The sequence below is a fragment of the Oncorhynchus mykiss genome, chromosome 2, assembly GCF_013265735.2.
Source record: "Oncorhynchus mykiss isolate Arlee chromosome 2, USDA_OmykA_1.1, whole genome shotgun sequence".
Classification (NCBI taxonomy): Eukaryota; Metazoa; Chordata; class Actinopteri; order Salmoniformes; family Salmonidae; genus Oncorhynchus; species Oncorhynchus mykiss.
The window spans coordinates 44,943,737-44,967,296 of NC_048566.1; the positions used below are offsets into that span (position 1 = coordinate 44,943,737).

General features: G+C 40.9%; 1 protein-coding gene across 7 annotated transcripts in view; it reads right to left on the reverse strand.

Moving 5' to 3' along the window:
• LOC110501618 (membrane-associated guanylate kinase, WW and PDZ domain-containing protein 2) overlaps positions 1–23,560 on the reverse strand; it is a 315,743-nt gene that overhangs the window by 186,339 nt on the left and 105,844 nt on the right. For all 7 annotated transcript variants that reach the window (XM_036949610.1, XM_036949600.1, XM_036949632.1 and 4 more), the window contains exon 3: positions 10,392–10,511. In XM_036949610.1, the coding sequence (XP_036805505.1) occupies positions 10,392–10,440 (49 nt within the window). In that variant the 5' untranslated portion in view covers positions 10,441–10,511. The remainder of the gene's footprint in view (positions 1–10,391; positions 10,512–23,560) is intronic.

Sequence of the window (23,560 nt, forward strand, 5' to 3'; positions counted from 1 at the left end):
TAGCATTTAGCATTAGCATTAGCGTTAGCATCCAGCACGCAAGATTTCAACAAAAACAAAAGCCTTCAAATAAAATAATTTACCTTTGAAGAACTTCGGATGTTTTCAATTAGGAGACTCAGTTAGATAGCAGATGCTCAGTTTTTCCCAAAAAGATTATTTGTGTATTAGAAATAGCTCCGTTTTGTACATCACATTTGGCTACCAAAAAAAAAACGAAAATTCAGTCCTCAAAACGCGAACTTTTTTCCAAATTAACTCCATAATATCGACTGAAAACATGGCAAACGTTGTTTAGAATCAATCCTCAAGGTGTTTTTCACATATCTCTTCAATGATATATCGTTCGTGGAAGCATGGTTTCTCCCCTCAATCAAATGGAAAAGTACAAGCAGCTGGCGTTTGCGCACCGAATTCCACGCAGGACACCAGGCGGACACTTGGAAAATGTAGTCTCTTATGGTCAATCTTCCAATGATATGCCTACAAATACGTCACAATGCTGTAAACACCTTGGGGAAACGACAGAAAGTGTAGGCTCATTCCTTGCGCAATCACAGCCATATAAGGAGACAATGGAAAACAGAGCTTCAGAGATTCTGCTCATTTCCTGCTTGACGCATCATCTTGGTTTCGCCTGTAGAATGAGTTCTGGGGCACTTACAGACAATATCTTTGCAGATTCTGAAACTTCAGAGTGTTTTCTTTCAAAAACTGTCAAGAATATGCATAGTCGAGCATCTTTTCGTGACAAAATATTGCGCTTAAAACGGGAACGTTTTTTATCCAAAAATGAAATAGCGCCCCTAGAGATCCAACAGGTTAAGTGTGACGAGTCAGAAGTGGAGCGGGGTCCACGTCCCGAGCCAGAACCGCCACTTCAGAGTCATTCCCAACCAGACCCTCCCATATAGGTTTAGGAGTTATGTATGTTTATGGGGTAGTTACCATCTAGGTGTTTATGTATGTCTATGGTTGCCTAGATTGGTTCTCAATTAGAGGCAGCTGTTTATTGTGGTCTCTGAATGGGAACCATATTTAGGCAGCCATCTTCTTTGGGTATTTCGTGGGTTATTGTCTATGTCTAGTTGCCTGTGTATGCACATTTATATTATAGCTTCACGTTTGTTTTGTTATTTTGTATATTTTGTTTAGTGTCCGTCTTTATTAAAAGTAACATGTATTCATATCACGCTGCGCCTTGGTCTCCTCCATTCAACGAACGTGACATTACCACAGTGCCCTTAGTTTTGTAACATGCGACAGCTTTGATACTCTTCACTACATCCTGTATCAAAAGGTTGGTTGGAATTTGTTAAAGACCTATAGATCTCTACAAGACTCCCTTTTTGTTTATAAGGCCCTACTTTATAAACTTCCGTCGTATCAAACTTTTCTTTTGAAGCAGAGACACCGGAGTTGCTTAACCCGTTCACAGGATTATTTAACTCTTGAAGTTCCTAGGGTCTCCCCCGAGCTAGACAAATCTGCATTTAGTTTTAATGTACCGTATTGCTGGAACAAAATTCAAAACACATTACATCTTGGACTCCCGAGTGGCACAGCAGTCTAAGGCACTGCATCTCAGTGCTAGAGGCATCACTACAGACACGCTGGTTTGATTCCAGTCTTTATCACAACCAGCCGTGATTGGGAGTCCCATAGGGCTGCGCACAATTGGCCCAGCGTCGTCTGGGTTAGGGTTTGACCGGGGTAGGCCGGTCATTGTAAGTAATCATTTTTTATTAACAGACTAACCTAGTTAAAAGTATTTTAGGGGGAATTATTTGTGGGGGAATGTAACTGTTTCTGTGTGATTCGTGATGTTTTATTTGTACTTTGCATGACTGTGTTTTTGTATTTTAGTGTGTGTGTATATACAGTACCAGTCAAAGTTTGGACACACCTACTCATTACAGGGTTTTTCTTTATTTTACTATTTTCTACATTGTACAATAATAGTGAAGACATCAAAACTATGAAATAACACATATGGATTCATGTAGTAACCAAAAAAGTGTTAAACAAATCAAAACATATTTAATATTTGAAATTCTTCAAAGTAGACACTCGTTGCCTTGATGGCAGCATTGCAAACTCTTGGCATTCTCGAAACAACTTCATGATGTAGTCACCTGGAATGCATTTCAATTAACAGGTGTGCCTTGTTAAAAGTTAATTTGTGGAATTTCTTTAATTCTTAATGCATTTGAGTTATGGCAAGAACAGCTCAAATAAGCAAAGAGAAACAACAGTCCATCATTACTTTAATACATGAAGGTCAGTCAATCTGGAAAATTTCAAGAACTTTTAAAGTTTCTTCAAGTGCAGTCGCAAAAACCATCAAGCGCTATGATGAAACTGGCTCTCATGAGGACCGCCACAGGAAAGAAGACCCAGAATTACCTCTGCTGCAGAGGATAAGTTAATTTGAGTTAACCAACCTCAGAAATTGCAGCCCAAATAAATGCTTCAGAGTTCAAGTAACAGACACATCTCAATATTAACTGTTCAGAGGAGACTGCATGAATCGGGCCTTCATGGTCAAATTGCTGCAAAGAAACCACTACTAAATGATACCAATAAAAAGAAGAGACTTGTTTGGGCCAAGAAACATGAGCAATGGACATTAGACCAGTGTAAATATGTCCTTTGGTCTGATGAGTCCAAATTTTAGATATTTGGTTCCAAAGGCCGTGTCTTTGTGAGACGCAGAGTAAGTGCACGGATGATCTCTACATATTTGGTTCCCACCATGAAGCATGGAGGAGGAGGTGTGGTGGCGTGGGGTGCTTTGCTGGTGACACTGTCAATGATTTATTTGGAACTCAAGGCAAACTTAACCAGCATGGCTACCACAGCATTCTGCAGCGATACGACATGGTTTGCGCGTAGTGGGACTCATTTGTTTTTCAACAGGACAATGACCCAACACACCTCAAAGGCTGTGTAAGGGATATTTAACCAAGAAGGAGAGTGATGGAGTGCTGCATCAGATAACCTGGCCTCCACAATCAACCAACCTCAACCTAATTGAGATGGTTTGGGTTAGTTAGACCGTAGAGTGAATGAGAAACAGCCAACACATGCTCAGAACATGTGGGAACTCCTTCAAGACTGTTGGAAAAGCCTTCCAGGTGAAGCTGGTTGAGAGAATACCAAGAGTGTGCAAAGCTGTCATAAAATCAAAGGGTGGCTACTTTGAAGAATCTAAAAAAAAAAAAAATGTGTATATATATCTCTTTTGATTTGTTTAACACTTTTTGGTTACTACATGATGTGTTATTTCATAGTTTGTCTTCACTCTTATTCTACAATGTAGAAAATAGTAAAAATAAATAAAATCCCTGGAATGAGTAGGTGTATACAAACATTTGACTGGTATCATATGTGCTACATTCTGGATAAAGAGTCTAACAGAACAGAAAGCGTGTTATTTAATGGAAGCTTCTCCAACATAATCCAGGTAGAATCAAGAATTCCCTTGGCCAGCTGTCTATGCCCCTTGCTTTTTTTCTGCTTGGAGTAACCCTGGATTGTAAAGTGTCATGAACATGATACAACAGTAGCTAAGATGGGGAGAAGTATGTACTTTTCTCAATCTTTACTAATGACATGCCACTGGCTTTGAGTAAAGCCAGTTTGTCTATGTATGTGGATGACTCAACACCATACACGTCAGCTACTACAGCGAGTAAAAGCACTGCAAAACTTAAAGAGCTGCAGTTAGTTTCAGAATGGGTGGCAAAGAATAGGTTAGTCCTAAATATTTCAAGAACTAAAAGCATTGTGTTTTGGACAACACATTCACTAAACCCTAAGCCCCAATAAAATATTGTAATAATACGTGGAAATTGAGCAAGTTGAGGTGACTAAACTGCTTGGTGCAACCCTGATTTGTGAACTGTCATGGTCAAAACATGTTGATACAACAGTAGCTAAGTTGTGGATAAGTCTGTCCATAATAAAGCGCAACTCTGCTTTTTTAATAACACTATCAACAAGGCAGGTCCTACAGGCCCTAGTTTTGTGTCACCTGGACTACTGTGGTCAGGTGCCACAAAGAAGGACTTCGGAAAATTACAATTGGCTCTAAACAGGACAGCATTGCTGGCTCTTAAAACCTGTCATGGCAAGGCAATCCCCGAGGGGAACTCCACCCCCCCATTCAGCTGAAAAGGTGGCGCAGGGAATTCAAAAATATTCTTCAGAAATATTTAACTTTCACACATTAACAAGTCCAATACAGCAAATGAAAGATAAACATCTTGTTCATCTACCCATCATGTCCGATTTTTAAAATGTTTTACAGCGAAAACACAACATATATTTATGTTAGACCACCACCAAATCAAAGGAAAAACGCAGCCATTTTTTCCAGCCAAATATAGTCACAAAAGCAGGATTAGAGATAAAATGAATCACTAACCTTTTGAAAATCTTCAGCAGATGACACTCATATGACATGTTACACAATACATTTATGTTTTGTTCAATAATATGCATATTTATATCCACAAATCTCGGTTTACATTGACGCCATGTTCAGAAATGCCTCCAAAATATCAGGAGGAATTAAAGAAAGCTACTCCAGATAACAGAAATACTCATCATAAACTTTGACTAAAGATACATGTTCTACATATAACTAAAGATACACTGGTTCTTAATGCAACTGCTGTGTCAGATTTCTTTTAACGTTGCGAAAAAAGCCTACCATGCAATAGTCTGAGACAGCGTTCAGATGTAAAAGTATTTGAAGTCAACAGAAATACGAAATTACATCATAAATATTCCCTTACCTTTGATGATCTTTCATCAGAATGCAGTGCAAGGAGTCCTAGTTCCACTATAAATCGTTGTTTTGTTCCATAATGTCCAATACTAGTGTCCAATTAGCTGCATTTGCTAGCACTTTCAGCTCACGTGCCCAAAAGCTGACGCTGGTCCAGGACAACTCACACGAAAACTTCAAAAATATATATTCCAGGTCGAATAAACTGGTCAAACTAAGTAGAGAATCAATCTTCAGGATGTTATTTTCATATATATCCAATAACGTTCCAACCGGATCATACGTTTTCATCTGCAGCCAAATATAACAACGGTGGCACCCACAGAGAAATGCGCCACAGGGAAATTGCATTCTGCCAAGACCGTGACTATTTCCACTCCCATTCGGTCAAAGTTCACACCAAAATCTCCATTCCACGTTCTACTGAATGGGGACATCTAGTGGAAGGTGTAGGAAGTGGTACCATATCCATATCTTATTGGGAAAGGAAGGGGCGATGACGTCAAAGTTGACCCACATTCAGAATTTCACTTCTTGTTTGAAAGATTGCCTGCCCTATGAGTTCTGTTATAATCACAGACATAATTCAAACAGTTTTAGAAACGTCAGAGTGTTTCCTATCCAATAATAATATGCATATATTAGCAATCTAGGACAGAGTAGGATGCAGTTCACTATGGGCACGCAATTAATCCAAAGTGAAAATACTGCCCCCTATCCTCAACAAGTTAAATGTACGCAGGGAGCTAACATTAATCATCTGCGTATAAATCTCTCATGGCTCAAAGTTGAGGAGAAATTGATTTAACTTTATAGAGAGAGACCCCTTCTTTTCAATTTTCACCTAAAATGACATACCCAAATCTAACTGCCTGTAGCTCAGGCCCTGGAGCAAGGATATGCACATTATTGGTACCATTTGAAAGGAAACACTTTGAAGTTTATGGAAATGTGAATTGAATGTAGGAGAATAAAACAGAAATTTTTTTCTTTTTTCTTCTCTACCACCTTCTTTGAAATGCAAGAGAAAGGTCCCACATCTAGCCATCACGATGGTGTCCACAAGATGGCAGCAGTGTATGCAAAGTTTCAGACGGATAACTTGAAGTATGAGCAAACTATATGACATTTAGTGTAAAGTCACCCAGGTACATTTGGGCAAATCATGAAGGAGACATTAACATTCACATTCCATTTTTCTGCAAGAATATTGTCAAATATGTATACTTGGACTTTGATTCAGCTTTTCCAGTATTAGTAGCCATATTACAAGTTCAACATTTGCGAAACAACCAGTTTTCATAACTCTCCATATTCTTATAATTTTTGTCCAAAAGGAAAAGGCTTATTGTCGCACAAGGTTAGCAGCTACATTTTACGACAGCCCAGCTCATTGGCCATTTAGCTGGCTTTGTTTGACCCTGATTGGTGCGTATTTGACAAAGTTACAGTTGATCAAGTGAAGACCGCCCGTGTCATCAGCGTGCCATGAAGGCGTCACTCTCTGACCAAATTTGGTGTCCTATAGGATATACTACACCCCTAATGATAGAGTGAAGTCTGGTACATTCTAGGATCTCTGAGGAATAAATACGAATGTGATTTTACTGGTTGAAACAATGTTTAGGGTAAGATTTTCAGATTCCTTTCTTTGCAAATTGAAAGAGTGGAAATACAAAATCGATCGTGCATGCTATATGAAAAAGGATTTTTATCTAAAATGACACTTCATGTTATCTCTGGGACCCTTTGGATGATAAATCAGAGCAAGATTTCAGAATGTCACTTTCAGAGGTGAATTTATCATACCTATCACGGTGGAAAAAGTGTTTTGTTGTTAGGAGCTCTCCTCAAACAATAGCATGGCATTTTTTTGCAGTAATAGCTACTGTAAATTGGACAGTGCAGTTATATTAACAAGAATTTAAGCTTTCAGCCAATATAAGACAATTATATGTACCCGCATTTGTTGTTTCGCTAAAGTCTGTGATCATGACACAAGGCGCTGCATGATTTACAACTGTCCCGTTGATGGAATGCCTATCCCCACCACTTGTTTTGTAAGAAGTGTTGACATGCTGAATGCACCGAGGTGTCTTTTTAAACTACTAGGACACAGCTCGGACACCAATGCATACCCTACAAGACATGCCACCAAAGGTTTCTTCACAATCCCAAAGTCATGAACAGACTATGGGAGGCACACATTACTACATAGAGCCATGGCTACATGGAAGTCTATTCCACATCAGGTAACTTATGCAAGCAGTAGAATCAGATTTTAAAATGTTTTATAAATACGCCTTATGGAACAGCGGGGACTGCGAAGAGACACACAGGCACAGACACGCATACACATGATAAGACACACACTCTACACATACGCAAAAATATATTTTGTATTGTAGATATGTGATTTAGAGTAGTGGCCTAAGGGAACACAATGAATGTGTTGTGAAAAGTGGTATGAAATGTCATGTAATATTTTAAATTAATGCTGCTGGACTCCAGAAAGAGTAGTTGCTGCCATGACAGCAGCTAATGGGGATCCTTAATAAATACAAATGCGTATAAGTGGCAAGTGTTTGCGCTCTTTTGCCCAGATAAAGCGATTGTTCCTTTTCAGTGTGGGGCGGGCATTCTCCATGTTATTAAAAGTGTACATGGTCGCTGTTTCAGCGTTTCATGTGGGAATTGACAGAGCCTCACCAGGGAACCCAACCCCTGATTGTGCGGTTCCTGAAAGGTGTATGTCGTCTCATATCGTGCACATATGGGACTTGGTGGTGGTTTGAAGTCACTGTATGCAGCCCCCCTTTTTTAGAAATAGATCTTGCCTCTCACTAAATAGCAGGAAGCAGATTGCACAGTCAACGTTCCTGCCAGTTCTTGACTATGGTGACACCATTTACAAAATTTCAGCAGTCACTAATCTAAAACCTTTGGATTCTGTCTACAATAGGGCCCTTCGCTTTATCACAGGTAACAATTTTAATACTCCCCACTGCATCCTGTATCAAACAGTTGGCTGGTCCTCATTAAAGTCCTGTAGATCACTTATTTATTCCCTTTTTGTTTAAAAATCTCTACTACACCAGCTTCCAACTTACATAACTTCACTGGTAAAATATAAAAACAAGAAATACCAAACCTATTCACAAGGTTGGTTCTTTTTGAGGTTCCGCAGGTTTCCCCCGAACTAGGTAAATCCGCTTATTGTTTAAAAGCACCTCATTACTGGAACCAGCCCGCTCTGGAAATGTAAAATATTAATTGAGTACCTTCTTATTGAGGAATGTAATTGTTTTCCTTTAATATTTGCATTGTGCTGTATTATACTTGTTTTATATTGTATTCAATTGTTTATTTTGTCATGAAATTGTATATGCAGGGCTCCCTTGTGAAAGAAAAGAGACCCATGTCTAAATGGTGACTCCTACCTCCTACTGGGCAATAGAACCAGCAGATCATCCATCTGTAGGTCTCTGCCAGGGTCTGAAGCCAGATAAAAAGCCTTGAGTAGCATCAAACCGAACACGTACAGTGAGGGAAAAAAGTATGTGATCCCCAGCTGATTTTGTACGTTTGCCCACTGACAAATAAATGATCAGTCTATAATTTTAATGGTATGTTTACTTGAACAGTCAGAGACAGAAAAACAACAACAAAATCCAGAAAAACGCATGTCAAAAATGTTATAAATTGATTTGCATTTTAATGAGGGAAATAAGTATTTGACCACTCTGCAAAACATGACTTAGTAATTGGTGGCAAAACCCTTGTTGGCAATCACAGAGGTCAGACGTTTCTTGTAGTTGGCCACCAGGTTTGCACACATCTCTGGATGGATTTTGTCCCGCTCCTCTTTGCAGATCTTCTCCAAGTCATTAAGGTTTCGAGGCTGACGTTTGGCAACTCGAACCTTCAGCTCCCTCCACAGATTTTCTATGGGATTAAGGTCTGGAGACTGGCTAGGCCACTCCAGGACCTTAATGTGCTTCTTCTTGAGCCACTCCTTTGTTGCCTTGGCCGTGTGTTTTGGGTCATTGTCATGCTGGAATACCCATCCACGACCCATTTTCAATGCCCTGGCTGAGGGAATGAGGTTCTCACCCAAGATTTGACGGTACATGGCCCCGTCCATCGTCCCTTTGATGCGGTGAAGTTGTCCTGTCCCCTTAGCAGAAAAACACCCCAAAGCATAACGTTTCCACATCCATGTTTGACGGTGGGGATGGTGTTCTTGGGGTCATAGGTTCCTCCTCCTCCAAACACGGCGAGTTGAGTTGATGCCAAAGAGCTCCATTTTGGTCTCACTTGACCACAACACTTTCACCCAGTTGTCCTCTGAGTCATTCAGATGTTCATTGGCCAACCTCAGACGGGCATGTATATGTGCTATCTTGAGCAGGGGGACCTTGCGGGCGCTGCAGGATTTCAGTCCTTCACGGCGTAGTGTGTTACCAATTGTTTTCTTGGTGACTGTGGTCCCAGCTGCCTTGAGATCATTGACAAGATCCTCCCGTATAGTTCTGGGCTGATTCCTCACCGTTCTCATGATCATTGCAACTCCACGAGGTGAGATCTTGCATGGGGCCCCAGGCCGAGGGAGATTGACAGTTCTTTTTTGTCTCTTCCATTTGCGAATAATCACACCAACTGTTGTCACCTTCTCACCAAGCTGCTTGGTGATGGTCTTCTAGCCCATTCCAGCCTTGTGTAGGTCTACAATCTTGTCCCTGACATCCTTGGAGAGCTCTTTGGTCTTGGCCATGGTGGAGAGTTTGGAATCTGATTGATTGATTGCTTCTGTGGACAGGTGTCTTTTATACAGGTAACAAACTGAGATTAGGAGCACTCCTTTTAAGAGTGTGCTCCTAATCTCAGCTCGTTACCTGTATAAAAGACACCTGGGAGCCAGAAATATTTCTGATTGAGAAGGGGTCAAATACTTATTTCCATTATTAAAATGCTAATCAATTTATAACATTTTTGACAAGCGTTTTTCTGGATTTTGTTGTTGTTTTCTCACTGTTCAAATAAACCTACCATTAAAATTATAGACTGATCATTTCTTTGTCAGTGGGCAAACGTACAAAATCAGCAGGGAATCAAATACTTTTTTCCCTTACTGTAGCTCTCACACAGTCTTAGTGAAATTACTTAAGTTCAAATGCAATTCCAGCACCACAATGAGAAGAGATACACACATACACATGATAAGACACGCACTTTACGTACACGTGCACATGGATTTTGCATTGTAGATATGTGACAGCAGCGTAGTGGCCTGAGGGAACACAATGTGTTATGAAATGTAATGTCATGCAATATTTTAGATTGTATGTAACTGCCTTAATGTTGCTGGATCCCAGGAAGAATAGCTCCTGCCTTGGCAGCAGCTAATGGGGATCCTTAATAAATAGAAAGAAAAAAAAGAGATCCATTGTGGTGGTGTGTGTGTTGATATTTGTGTGAAGACAAAATGTGTAATTTTCAGGATGGCAGTTATGGAGCATGTAGCAATGCTAGTGGATTGTGGTCAGTGTCTTGGTCACTGTTGTGTTATGGTCAGTGTCATGGTCAGTGAACTCACCTTCATAGGTTCCACTCTCTAGCAGAGCTCCACTTTGCTCCAGTTCCATAAAGCGCTCTGTGCTCACAAAGTTATAGTCCACCCCCGGCACCTCTCCCTCCTTCGGCTGCCGGGTGGTACCTACAGAGGGAGAAGAAGATTATTTTAAATTGGTACAGACACTTACATTTGTCTAAACATTTTCCTTTATCCAAACCAGCCATACAAATACAGAGAGGTTGAAGACACGGCGCCTGGAGCAGTTTTAGGGGGAAAAAGGCACAACAGCAGGAGTTGGCATATAGGATTTGATACCAACAACCCTCTGGTTGCCGGCTCACAGCCCAACAGATTTTTCCTACCAGACTCTGGATGTGAACTGGGAGCCCTCCGGTTGAGCAGGGCAAAGAGAAGAGGAAGACGGGAAGATGGGAGACAGTGAACATTGAGAAGACGGAAAAGGAGAGGAAAAGAGTTGGGTCTAAAGTAATTTCTAAAAGATCATACAAAAAGTTCTCAGGACTCTTTTGTTGCATGAGGAAGTGAATCCAGTTGCAGCACTGGAAGTATTTGTAAAATGATTTATGCCAATTGTTGGCAAGCATGCAGCTGTTAGGAAATTAACTGTGAGAACTATTAGATCCCTCTGGTTTGAAGATTAATTAAAAAATGATTTGTTTAAAATAAATTATGCAAAATAAGTGGCAAACAAGTCAGGGTGCTTAGTTGATTGGTTGACATACTGTAAATTGAGAAATGTGACTAAATTTAACAAAAAGAAGAAGAAATGACATTAACAAACTAAGATAAATGACATAGAACACAGTGGAAAGTGACTTAAATGATATCATTGACAGTTAATCTCCATAATTCATTGAAGTTCATGAGACATTTATAACAAAACCTTTTGATACTGCCAAGAATGTTGTCTTTGTTTGCGTGGGACAGGTAAAAAAACTATACCACCAGGTATGGACCACCTTAATGGGAAACTATTGAGAATGGTAGTGAACTGTATTGCCACCCCTATTTGCTATATATTTAACCAAAGCCTAAAGAGATGTGTGTCCACGGGTGTGGAAGGAAGCTAAAGTAATTCCACTGCCTAAAGATAGTAATGCACCCTTTGCTGGCTCTAATAGCCGCCCAATCAGTTTGCTGCCCTTAGTAAACTGATGGAGAGAATTGTGTTTTACTAAATACAATGCTATTTTTCAGAGAAAAACTATTGACTTTCATGTAGGGAAGGGTAGTGCTTAATTTGTAAATTGGGAGGTGCCTGAGCAAAAAGTGAGCCCGCGAAGGGTTACCTTGGGGGCTCTTAGGTACCGGAATGCATGAAAAAACAAATAACCTTTGTGTCATTTTATAAACACATTAAATGCAATTCTACATCATTTTGAATCAGCCTTTCTTAAAGTATGGGTCCCGACCCAAAGTGGGTCACTGACCTGTTAATGGTGGGTTGCGACGTGTCAGAGTAAATGTATAATTATTTAATTACTGGAATTGATTTGGCCATGTGCATCTGCGCTCTCTATTCAGTGAGCTCTCTGCTTAGCAGCAGTCTCTAGTTTGGTAGCTGCATGAGTGGGAGAGGGAGATAGATGACTGCGTGCTTCACGGATTACCAGATCTTTTTTTTCTGCAGTTATCTTGAAGATCACTCAGCGACACACAAAATGCAGCGCTGTCGTTCAGCAGCAGATAATGCCCTGTCTGCCACTGATTTGACATTCCCACTCGCCATCACTGTCATCAAATGGACTCATGCTAGCTGCAAGTTCTGACTGAGCTCAATTGTCATGAAACGCATATACAGCGATGAGTTTTTCGCTCTTTCATACAAACTTATAATGAGGAGCGCCCACAAAGTGTTTTGTGCGGGGAAGTGCTTAGTAATGAGTCTCAAAATGAACAAATTAATAAAACCACACATCCTGACCAAACATCCACGGCATGGTGGTAAACCCAGAGAGTTATTTCAGAACAAGGCAGAATGCTTCAGGAAACAGTGCTTTGACAGTGGAAAAGTAAGTCAGCTAGCAAGGCATTGTTGTCATTTTATAAAAGGAATAAGGGAGTACTAACTATCATAGTAGTAGTTGTGAGTTTCTCTTTCAAAAAAAAACCCTGGCCTTGTACACAGCTAATAGCTAACATTCGCCAAAGCAAGCTAGCTACTGAAAGTAAGCAAGCTGGCTAGTCTAGGTTGGAACTGTTGCTGTTAAAATACATGTATTCATGTTTATTCTTAACTGGAATAAACTGGTTGAAGCAAGACGCTGATTGAGGCAAACACACTCACACAGTTCTGGGTTGCTCATCTACAGCAGGAAGTGGTATCCTGCCTGACTGAGAAAGCAGTAGATGTTCTGATCCAGCTTGGCACCACATACCTATGCGAGTTAGGGTTCTCAACTCTGAAGTACTTTTTTTTTTTAACAAGTACAGAACAGTTTCAAGACTGAGCATGACCTCAGTGATGCACTCAAAAACATAGCGCAAATAGAAAAACTTCAACCAGCCACACACCTCTCATTACGACTGTGTGTGTGTGTTTTGGTCTACATCTGTGTGATGAATCAGTTTATTCCAGTTCAGAATAAAAAAGTATTTATTGTATTTTAACAGCACCAGTTCCAACCTAGACAGATATGTAAGATTGTTTTTAATGGGGGAAAATAAACATGGATAGATATTTATATGAATATTCAATTTCATTGTTATTTGTTTTTGTCAATATTGCATTTGTTTTAGGCACACGGGCAATGAAATGTACTGATACTTATGTATAGTTGCATATTTTCCTAAGCTTGGGTCCCAGGAAAACACAGAATTTCGAATTTGGGTCCTAGGCTGAAAAAGTTTAAGAACCCCTGTTTTAGATGACTGGATACATCAGCAGAATATGCATGCATAATACCCCACAAAGGTATGACAGTGTACTTTGACACTGACAAACTGAGAATAAATCAATAAAAAAAAACTTGAATTTACCAATAGCCTAGACCTGAGTGTGTGGAGAAACATATTGTACAATATGAGGAGGAAATTATGGTCCTAAAATAGATTTGCAGTCTTACGCTTATGCCAAAAGCTTATCTCTCTCTTACTTGATAAAAGAATGGTGTTCGCTCATAGGCCAATTTGGAAGTTGATATATTAGTCAGACAGACAGATTAGTCTTCTCTTTTCAGCAGGATCCATTTGCTTTCTCACCTTGCTTTTCCAGAGAATAACTTCTTCTCTTCTTGTTTTGATGATAAGTATTACTGTAATAAAATTCCAGATTGTCTGCATAATCAAATAACATTCAGCTCAGACACCCATACATACAGTACCCCACAAGACATGCCACCACGGGTCTCTTCACAGTCCCCATGTCCAAAACTAATTCACGGCAATGCACAGTATTATACAGAGCCATGATCGCATAGAACTCCCTTCCATCTCCAATTACTCAAGCAAACAGCAAAATTACCTTAAAAAAAGATTCAACAACATTTTATGGAACAGCAGGGACTGTGAGGGGACACACACACAAACACATGCTTTTGTTGTTGTGTTTGTACATTTATTCTAAAACAAATTGTTAGAGCCCCACCCAAGTAGAAGGTTTGAATGGATATGTACAAAGATGTGTTGTGGTGAGCCAAAATCTATGTGAACCCTTCAAAACACTAGGCTTGGGTGTGTGTTGATAAGGTAAGATAGGTTTCGTTTTTCAGCTTCCACATAAATGTTCCAAACAATATACAGAACATTTTGTGTAACGACATTGCTGATTCTCTATGAACAAATCAATCTGCGGATGATTGTGAAGTTAATAACGAGCTGAATCGATACACAGGCCACTTTAACAAACCATGACTTACTCACTGCCTACATACCCACTCAAGCATGCACCCACACCGGAAGGCAGGCAAGCACGAATGCACTCACACACCTCTTATTGTGGAAACTGCAACCTTGCACAAACAGCACATTATTACCATGCTTCAATTAGCCCTGCTCTAAGCTGTAGAGACTCTGCAGTGTGTGTGTGTTTAGATGGTGCTACAGTAGAGAGCGAGATGATTTGTGCTAATGAGAGGCAGTGTTGTTAATGAGTGGCATCTCTACTGAAGCACACTGTAGACTCAAGATTGGTGTTGTTGTATTTTCTACTCCATTTATCAGCTAAGACAACTATTTGGCTTTCAAGAGAGGGAGGGAGAGTCCACTCACAGTGTTTTCGCAGAACACAGAACCAAAGCAGACACTGAAAACAACCAAGATTGATTCCACTGTGGGTTGTATACGCTGTCTTTTTCTATCCAATTGATCTAATTGCTTATTAGTGTTCAACAGGGCCATCACCAGAGTTTCATTCCATTCAGGGCTTAGTCTTGAAGACCAGGGTTTGAGGGGTTTGCGGTCAGAGAAAAAAAATAATTTCCTGAAATTCTACCTTCTCTCAATGGAGACATTACAATAATATTTTTTATACCACACAAAATGACAAGCTATTCTGACATTGACATACTGAGATCAATAAAACGAACGACCCATGTTTTTAAATGCAGCCAATAGCATAGGCCAATGAAAAGAGTGGATACATAGATCTTAGGCCTACAATATGAGGAGGAAATTATAGTCACCAACTTTCCAGTGGCACTCACTTATCCAAACTGTTTTTTCCCGCAATTGTATTTTGAAATATTGCAAAAGAAGTTTTAGCTGCTGGCTGCTGTTCATTGACAGCCACAACTTAACAATCAGCTGTTCGATATTTGCAGCGTGGGTTGCCCAATTACGTGACTCTCGACTAGGTCTATGCAACTGTAATGTGACAAAACACCAATCTGCAGTCATTTATTAAGGAAGACATTTTACACTCTCTGGTGTAATATTTTCAATGATTTCATTAATTTCTGTAGAGACAGGAGTAATTATTAAATGTGGCAAATGTATTCCAATTCATCTGCAGCACTTTCAACACTCCTTCCTGTGGTGGATGTTTTCATCCATAGGCTGTGCTCTCCCGAAGGCCAAATAATCAACACTTTGTGGTCAGTATCCCCATATGAGGTTATTATTGTGTAGGTAGGCATACTGTTACAATAATATTGTAATAATCTATCAGCAAGTAGGCTAGTATACAATTACAAGATAATAAATTCAGTAAGTCAATAGGCTAGTGTTTCCAGCTATATTGTTTTTGAAACTATGTCAGCCTAAGAAAATATGTCAAATTACTTGAATAGCCTAAGGGAAAAGTATAAAAATGTGTTTTCACATCAGTAAACTAAGTAACTGAAATGCATCAGAAAAGTGTTGGAAAGTTGAGGAAAACATCAGGGAAGGTCATCAGACAGGCTATAGGTCTAATGTGTGTGTGTGTGTGTGTGTGTGTGTGTGTGTGTGTGTGTGTGTGTGTGTGTAGAGAAGACCTGCATTGCTTTAAATTGCTATACTAATGATCATGAGCACTCACCTTAACTTAGCTATCATTTCCCAGCCTTATTGTAAAAAAAATCTGACATTGATTGATTTATCAGGACGGGTTCCCATGCCTGTCTCAAATCAGCACAATGACGCTGTCCCAATTAAAATTATGCTGGAATTAGGCCTGTCAGTTGACAACACATGGCAATTGCTTTACATGTATTATAACCAGCGGTGTACTGCTGTTATTTTATCTAGCCTACCAGAGCATAATTTTTTATTATTATTAAGTCATCATTTCTGAATGAAAGTTGGTACCAACACGTAACCTAGTATAAAATCATTTTAGGATAGTGTAACATGGGGAAACTAGCCACCCTTAAGAAGAATGTCCAATTTCTGAAACAAAGTTTGGTAAAAAATAAGTTATGTGGATGAAGGCTGAGGCAAACAAACTATGAAGGGAATTTTTTTTTACATTTTACACTAGTTATTTAATTAAATATTTTTAGAAAAGGGGCGTTTCCCAGTACTGGGGTAACTGTCCTCAACACACTTACCTTAAATGATAGTGCTTTGATAAAAACGGATGGTATATACAGTACCAGTAAAACATTTATAAAACACCTCATTCCAGGATTTTTCTTTATTTTTACTATTTTCTACATTGTAGAATAATAGTGAAGACATCAACACTATGAAATAACACATATGGAATCATGTAGTTACTAAAAAAGTAGCCACCCACTTGCCTTGATGACAGCTTTGCACACTCTTGGCATTCCCTCAACCAGCTTCATGAGTTAGTCAACAGGAATGCATTTCAATTTGTATTTATTATGGATCCCATCTGCTACTGCCTAGGCAACGGCAGTCAAGCACCCAATCTAACATTGGCAAGCCTGCTAGCTACTTCCAGACACAAATGAGACCACTCTGACCATTTTACTCGCCCTAGCAGAGCTAGTTAGGCAGTTTTTGTGTTAACCAGAGTGTTGGTGACTGTAACTGTGCTGCTGGAAACAATTTAATTGCATTTTTCTTTGTTGAGCGCTCGTCAATTCATTATTCTGAGCTCTGGTACACAGACGAGAATGCTCTGAAATTGGAGAAGATAGCCAGAGCGAATTTACGAAAGAATCCAAATGTCCATTGAGAACGCACAATGACTATACCATTTAGCTAAGCTAAAAATGACGGGAACAATCAAGTCAATAAACGTTGGGTAGTAAGATAGCCTATAGTTAACATACTGTTAAGTTTGATGTGTAACTACTAACGTTAGGTAGCTAGCTAACATACCGGTACATACTGCTGTAATGATGTGCTATGTGGTTCGTAAGGACAGCATAGCTAACAAATTGTCAGCCAACGTAACGTGTAACTTATTTGAAAAGTCATTACTTTATTATATTGAGTAGCAAGCAACCGCGAGGACACACTCTATCGACTCTGCTGCTTGAGCATGCTTTTGGTGCATAGTCGAAAACGCGCTGGGCTTCGGACCTGAAGGTTGAGGGTTCGAAACCTGCTCCCTGCTTGTTTCATTTGAAGTCGTGCACAATTATCAGTTTATAATTTGGTTTATTTTGCCCATTCATTGTCAGTTAGAGACACAGTAGTGCTATGGGACCCAAAATAATAATCAGTGCTCTAACTCCCCCCTGGTCGTTAGGGCAAATCTGGTCTGTAATAGGACGGGGGGGGGGGGGGGGGGGGGGGGGGGGGGTTCACACCTAGCTCGGCTATGAGACTATTCTTTAGTAAAGGTTGAATATCTATTGTTCAGCTATTAGCCCCCCTCCCCAACTAGCAACAAATGGATGTCTTTTGTCGAGAGCAAAACGTTTTATTTTCAATCAAAAATATTTTTTCTGAAAGCAACTTTTTATTTAAATCAAAAATAATAGTTCTGATAGCAAAAACGAGGCTTCAAAGTAAAAAAAAAAATTGCAATCAAATATTTTGTAAATAGAGCGCAAAACCTTAAGCATTTCATTCCCATTTTTTTCAGAGAACAAAACATTTATTTGAAAACAAATCTCCAATTTAATTTCGCTATCAACCACCCTCCATTTTTCCCCAAAAAAATTGTGTCAGTTTGGCTACAACCAATACTGTTCGGTCTTTCTTTCCGACACAAGGAATTCATAAATACTGTTGAAGTAATATGGCTACAGGTTCATCTGCCTCACCTAAAGCCCATTCTTGTGGGAAGCTGCTATAGACCACCAAGTGCTAACAGTCAGTATCTGGATAATATGTGTGAAATGCTTGATATACACAGAGAAGTATATTTTCTGGGTGATTTAAATATTGACTGGCTATCATTTAGCTGCCCACTCAGGAAAAAACCTTGACCTGTAGCCAGTGCCTGCAACCTGAATCAGGGTTTCAGTCAACCTACCAGGGTAGTTGCAAAAAGCACAGGAATTAAATCATCAACATGCATTGATCACATTTTTACTAACACTGCAGATATTTGCTTTAAAGCAGTATCCAAATCCAAAGGATGTACTGATCACAATATAATAGCCATATCTAAATCCAAGATAGCATAGCAGTCAGGCGTCTTTGTATTCGTCTTGTCATGTCCTGTGTTTTATCTTATCTTATCTTTATCTTTTATATATTTTTTCTTTGCATATATTTTTTTAAATTGTTTTCTTAACCTTAACTTCAACATAGTCTCTTGCAACCCGCCTCACCCAATGTGGTATGGATCTGCTATTTTCTTTACACTAGAACCGTCACCCCCAATAGAAACTAGCCAGCTAACTAGCTACTAGCTAGTAGTCAGCTAGTCACTGCTAGCGGTCATCAGCTAACCTTTAGCCCGGACAATTCCAGCCAGTCTGCACAGCGCAATTCAACCCAGAGCATATCAGATGTCTCCTTCTCCATATCTCTGGATTCCTACTGCAAGCTCTGAACATTTTCACCTGGATCATCGCAGCTGGCTAGGTGCTATCCAAGTGGCTACTCCTGGCTAATGTTTCTGTCCCGAAGCAAGCACCAATTAGCCTGGAGCTAGCCCATGCTAGGCCCATCTCCCGGCTAGCTGAAGAGGTCCATCAGCAACTCCTTGGGCTACAATACCTATTTTGCCAATTGGCCTGGACCACTTTTACTGCCGATACGGAGCCCCGCCAGTTCATCACGACTGTACTTTTAACAGGCTCCTCCGTTGCGATGTCCCCTGAATGCCCATCTGCTAGCCTACTAGCCGTGGCCCGCTAGCTGTCTAGGGCATATCGGACTGTTAGCTGAAGAGGTCCATTAGCCAATTTCTGGTGCTACTAAACCTATTTTGCCAATTGGCTTGGACCCTTTTACGACACGGAGCCCTGCTGATCCTCACGACTGGTCTGTCGACATAACCTCCACTGTATTCACATCCTACCATACCTTTGTCTGCACATTATGCCTTGAATCTATTCTACCGCACCCAGAAACCTGTTCCTTTTACTCTCTGTTCCAAACGTACTAGACAACCAGTTCTTACAGCCTTTAGCTGTACCCTTATCCTCCTACTCCTCTGTTCCTCTGGTGATGTAGAGGTTAATCCAGGCCCTGCAGTGCCTAGCTCCACTCCCATTCCCCAGGCACTCTCCTTTGTTGACTTCTGTAATCAATTCAAATCAAAGTTTATTTGTCATGTGCGCCGAATACAGCTTACTTACAGGCTCTAACCAATGGTGCGGAAAAAAGGTATGTGTGTGTGTGTGTAGGTAAGTATAAAGAAGTAAAACAACAGTAAAAAGACATTTGAAAAAAAGAGTAGCAAGGCTATATACAGACACCTGCTAGTCAGGCTTATTGAGGTAGTATGTACATGTAGGTATCATTAAAGTGACTATGCATATATGATGAACAGAGAGTAGCAGAAGCGTAAAAATAGGGGTAGGCGGGTGGTGGGACACAATGCAGATCGCCCCGGTTAGCCAATGTGCGGGAGCACTGGTTGGTCGGGCCAATTTAGGTAGTATGTACATGAATGTATAGTTAAAGTGACTATGCATATAAGATAAACAGAGTAGCAGCAGCGTAAAAGAGGGGTTGGGGGGCACACATTGCAAATAGTCCGGGTAACCATTTGGTTAACTGTTCAGGAGTCTTATGGCTTGGGGGTAAAGACTGTTGAGAAGCCTTTTTGTCCTAGAGTTGGCACTCCGGTACCGCTTGCCATGCGGTAGTAGAGAGAACAGTCTATGACTGGGGTGGCTGGGGTCTTTGACAAATTTTAGGGCTTTCCTTTGACACCACCTGGTGTAGAGGTCCTGGATGGCAGGCAGCTTAGCCCCAGTGATGTACTGGGCCATACGCACTACCCTCTGTGTGTTGCGGTCAGAGGCCGAGCAATTGCCATACCAGGCAGGGATGCAACCAGTCAGGATGCTCTCAATGTAGCAGCTGTAGAACCATTTGAGGATCTCAGGACCCATGCCAAATCTTTTTAGTTTCCTGAGGGGGAATAGGCTTTGTCGTGCCCTCTTCACGACTGTCTTGGTGTCTTTGGACCAATCTAGTTTGTTGTTGATGTGCACACCAAGGAATTTGAAGCTCTCAACCTGCTCCACTACAGCCCCGTCGATAAGAATGGGGACGTGCTCGGTGCTCCTTTTCCTGTAGTCCACAATCATCTCCTTAGTCTTGGTTACGTTGAAGGATAGGTTGTTATTCTGGCATCACCCGACCAGGTCTCTGACCTCCTCCATATAGGCTGTCTCATCGTTGTCGGTGATCAGGCCTACAGCTGTTGTGTTGTTAGCAAACTTAATGATGGTGTTGGAGTGGTTTCTGGTCATGCAGTAGTGGGTGAACAGGGAGTACAGGAGGGGACTGAGCACCAACCCCTGGGGAGCTCCAGTGTTGATGATCAGCTTGACAGATGTGTTGCTACCTACCCTCACCACATGGGGGCGGCCTGTCCGGAAGTCCAGGATCCAGTTGCAGAGGGAGGTGTTTAGTCCCAGGTTCCTTTGCTTGATGATGAGCTTTGAGGGTACTCTGGTGTTGAATACTGAGCTGTAGTCAAATAACAGCATTCTCACATAGGTGTTCCTTTGGTCCAGGTGGGAAAGGGCAGTGTGGAGTAGAATATCCACATCATCTGTGGATCTGTTTGGGCGGTAAAACCGTAAAAGCCTTGGTTTCATGCATGTTAACATTAGACGCCTGCTGTCAAGTTTGTCTTATTCACTGCTTTAGCACACTCTAACAACCCGAATGTCCTAGCCGTGTCTGAATCCTGACTTAGGAAGGCCACCAAAAACCCCGAAATGTCCATCCCTAACAATAACATTTTACGACAACATAGAACTGCCAAAGGGGGCAGAGTTGCAATCTACTGCAGAGATAGCCTGCAGAGTTCTGCCTTAGTGTCTAGGTCTGTGCCCAAATAATTTGAGCTTCTACTTCTAAAAATCAACCTTTCCAGAAAAAAGTTTCTCACCGTTGCCGCTTGCTATAGACCATTTTCTGCCCCCAGCTGTGCCCTGGACACCATATGTGAATTGATTGCCCCCCATCCTACAATCTAAGCTTGATGCCCTCAATCTCACACAAATGATCAACGAACCTACCAGGTACAACCACAAATCCATAAACACGGGCACCCTCATAGATATCATCCTAACCAACCTGCCCTCTAGATACACCTCTGCTGTCTTCAACCAGGACCTCAGCCTAATTGCCTGCTACTGAAATGGGTCTGCGGTCAAACGACTACCCCTCATCACTGTCAAACGCTCCCTAAAACAGTTCAGCTAGCAGGCCTTTCTAATCGACCTGGCCAGGGTATCCTGGAAGGATTTTGAACGAATTTCGTCAGTAGAGGATGCCTGGTTATTCTTTAAACGTGCTTTCCTCACCATCTTAAATAAGCATGCTCCCACGCCCTTGGTTCACTTCAGACCTGACTGCCCTTGACCAGCACAAAAACATCCTGTGGCGTACGGCATTAGCATCGAATAGCCCCCACAAAATGCAAATTTTCAGGGAAGTTAGGAACCAATATACACAGGGAGTTAGGAAAGCAAAGGCCAGCTTTTTCAAGCAGAAATTTGCATCCTGTAGCACAAACTCCAAAATGTTCTGGGACACTGTAAAGTCCATGGAGAATAAGAGCACCTCCTCCCACTGCACTGAGGCGAGGAAACACTGGCCATGCTTTCCACTTGGCTACTCCTACCATGGTCAACAGTTCTGCACCCTCCGCAGCAACTTGCCCAAACTTCCCCTATTTCTCCTTCACCCAAATCCAGACAGCTGACATTCTGAAAGACTTGCAAATTGTGGACCCTACAAATCAGCTGGGCTAGACAATCTGGACCCTCTCTTTCTAAAATTAATTTTTGCAACCCCTATTACTAGCCTGTTCAACCTCTCATATCATCTGAGATCCCCAAAGATTGGAAAGCTGCCGCGGTCACCCCCCTCTTCAAATTGGGAGACACTCTAGACCCAAACTTTTGCAGACCTATAGCTATCCTACCTTGCCTTTCTAAGGTCTTCAAAAGCCAAGTTAACAAACAGATCACCGACCATTTCGAATCCCACCGTACCTTCTCCGCTATGCAATCTTGTTTCTGAGCTGGTGCACCTCATCCACGCTCAAGGTCCTAAATTATATCATAACCACCATGGATAAAAGACAACACTGTGCAGCAGTATTCATCGACCTGGCCAAGGCTTTCAACTCTGTCAATCACCACATTCTTATCGGCAGACTCACCAGCCTTGGTTTCTTAAATGACTGCCTCGCCTGGTTCACCAACTACTTCTCAGACAGAGTTTAGTTTGGCAAATTAGAGGGCCTGTTGTCCGGACCTCTGGCTGTCTCTATGGGGGTGCCACAGGGTTCAGTTCTCGGGCCGACACTCTTCTCTGTATACATCAATGATGTCGCTCTTGATGCTGGTGATTCTCTGATCATACTCTATGCAGACGACACCATTCTGTATACTTCTGGCCCTTCTTTGAACACTGTTAACTACCCTCCAGACAAGCTTCAAGGCCATACAACTCTCCTTCCGTGGCCTCCAACTGCTCTTAAATGCAAGTAAAGCTAAATGCATGCTCTTCAACCGATCGTTGTACACACCTGCCCGCCCATCCAACATTACTACCAACTACCTCATCCCCATATTGTTATTTATTTTTTTTGCTCATTTGCACCCCAGTATTTCTACTTGCACATTCATCCTCTACACATCTATCACTCCAGTGTTTAATTGCTCAATTGTAATTACTTCGCCACTATGGCCTTTTTATTTCCTTACCTCCCTAATCTTACCTCATTTGCACACACTGTATAATTTTTTTTTTCTATTGTGTTATTGACTTAGTTTATTCCATTTGTAAATCTGTTGTTGTTTGTGTCACACTGCTTTGCTTTATCTTGGCCAGGTCGCAGTTGTAAATGAGAACTTGTTCTCAACTGGCCTACCTGGTTAAATAAAGGTGAAATAAAAAATAAATACATTAAAGTATAATGTCTCCATCAAATCTAAGAAGTTATTTTAACTTTTTTATTCTTGCTTATTCGTAGACAAATTTTCAATGATGTATGAAATTGGAGTATAATTAATATGGATGGATGGATTTTCAAGGAAGGTAAGTATATTATTTTGTATGCATATTACACATTTCTCATCACCCAATGAACAACCACAATACCAGTCTGGTGTTCAGCTTTCTGTGCTGTATTGACATATTCTGATAATGACATCTGCTGCTTCAGATTGAACAGTCATATC